The sequence below is a fragment of the Nicotiana attenuata genome, chromosome 3 (assembly GCF_001879085.1).
Source record: "Nicotiana attenuata strain UT chromosome 3, NIATTr2, whole genome shotgun sequence".
NCBI classification, from domain to species: Eukaryota; Viridiplantae; Streptophyta; class Magnoliopsida; order Solanales; family Solanaceae; genus Nicotiana; species Nicotiana attenuata.
In genome coordinates, this window is record NC_031991.1 from 8,399,605 (window position 1) to 8,401,510 (window position 1,906).

The 1,906-nt window shown below is 38.0% G+C and overlaps 1 protein-coding gene across 1 annotated transcript; it reads left to right on the forward strand.

Moving 5' to 3' along the window:
• On the forward strand, positions 494-1,528 carry LOC109224163 (uncharacterized mitochondrial protein AtMg00810-like). Its single transcript, XM_019388750.1, has one exon. It carries the CDS (start codon positions 494-496, stop codon positions 1,526-1,528), a length of 1,035 nt encoding a protein of 344 aa, XP_019244295.1.

Consider the following 1,906-nt stretch of genomic DNA (forward strand, 5'->3'; position numbering starts at 1 on the left):
TTTGATGAAGCTATTACAAACAAACGGTGGAGACAAGCCATGGAGGAGGAGATCGAGTCAATAGAGAAGAACAACACTTGGGAGTTAACAACACTTCCGAAAGGTCATTGAGCAATTGGAGTTAAATGGGAATACAAGGCAAAGAAGAATACTGATGGAGATGTGGAGAGATACAAGGCACGACTTGTGGCTAAAGGCTACAAGCAAATGCAAGGCATTGACTATGAAGAAGTCTATGCACCTGTTGCCCGCATGGAGTGATTCGTTTGCTAATATCTTTGGCGGCGCAAATAAAGTGGAAGATCCATCAACTAGACATCAAGTCAGCCTTCTTGAATGGATATCTTGAAGAAGAAGTCTATGTTGAACAAACCACTGGGCTTTGTGGTCAAAATCCATGAAGATAAAGTGTTGCCGTTGAAGAAAGATTTATATGGATTGAAGCAAGCTCTACGGGCATGGAATAGTTGCATCGACAAGTATTTTCAAGACAATGGGTTTACTCATTGTCTCCGTGAATATGCTCTTTACCTTAAAGTTCATACTAATGGAGATATCTTGTTTGTTTGTTTGTCTTTATGTTGATGATCTTATTTTTACGATTAATAACCCAAGTTTGTTTGAAGCTTTCAAGAAAGATTTGTCCCGTGAGTTCGAGTTGACGGACGTAGGGCTCATGTCATACTACTTGGGCCTAGAAGTGAAGCAGATGGAGGATGAAATTTTTATCTCTCAAGAAAGCTATACGAAGGAGATCTTAAAGAAATTCAACATGCTCGATTGCAACCCCGTAAACACACCGATAGAGAGTGGGACAAAATTGTCCATATTTGACGAAGGAGAAAAAGTGGATCCCACATTTTTCAAAAGTCTTGTGGAAAGTTTGAGGTACATAACTTCTACTAGGCCAGATATACTCTTTGCAGTTGGAGTAGTAAGTCACTTCATGGAAGCTCCTACCTCCACTCATTTAAAGGTCACTAGAAGAATTCTTCGTAACCTAAAAGGTGCGATCGACTTTGGATTATTTTATTCTTCTAACGATTTCAACCTTGTGGGATTTTGCGATAGTAATTATGCGGGAGATATTGATAATAGAAAAAGTACAACTAGTTTTGTATTGTTCTTGGGTGATTCTGTTATTTCTTGTAGTTCAAAGAAACAATCAATTGTTACTCTCTCGACTTGTGAATCTGAATATATAGCAGCGATATCATGTACATGTCATGTTATTTGGCTTAGAAGATTGTTGAAGGAGATCAATCTACCTCAAATTGAAGCTACAGAGATTTGTATTGACAACAAATCCGCACAGGCACTCGCGAAGAATCCAGTGTATCGTGATCGAAGCAAGCATATTGATACAAGGTATCACTTCATCAGAGAACGCATTTCCAAGAAGGAAGTCGAACTCAAATATGTGAAGTCTCATGATCAACATGCAGATATCTTTACAAAGCCTCTCAAGTTTGACGATTTTCAGAGATTGAGATCAAGACTTGAAATGAAGAAGAAAAATCAAAATTAAGGGAGAAATTTGTGGGGTCCAGTCCTCAACAAATAAGTAAAAAGAAAAAGAAAAAATAGTGATTGGTTGAAAGAAAGGAAAATGGTGGGCTCTGCGGAACAATTTGCAAAACCAATTCCAAATTGATTTTGGGCGTTGCCCATCTTACAACTTGCAACTAACCAAACAATTTGATTGGTTCCTTGGGTGGCCATTTACTGCTATAAATAGCAGCTGCATTTCTCATTGTAAACACACCAAAATCGAGAGAAGCCAGAGAGAGTTAGAGAGAGTAATCCACAGATTGTAGTCTTTGAGATTAATAGTGAGTGTGAGTACAATTGTAGTAATGTGTTTAAAATAAAGAGTGTCATTTTTTTCGAAGTTGTAGTAGTCTCT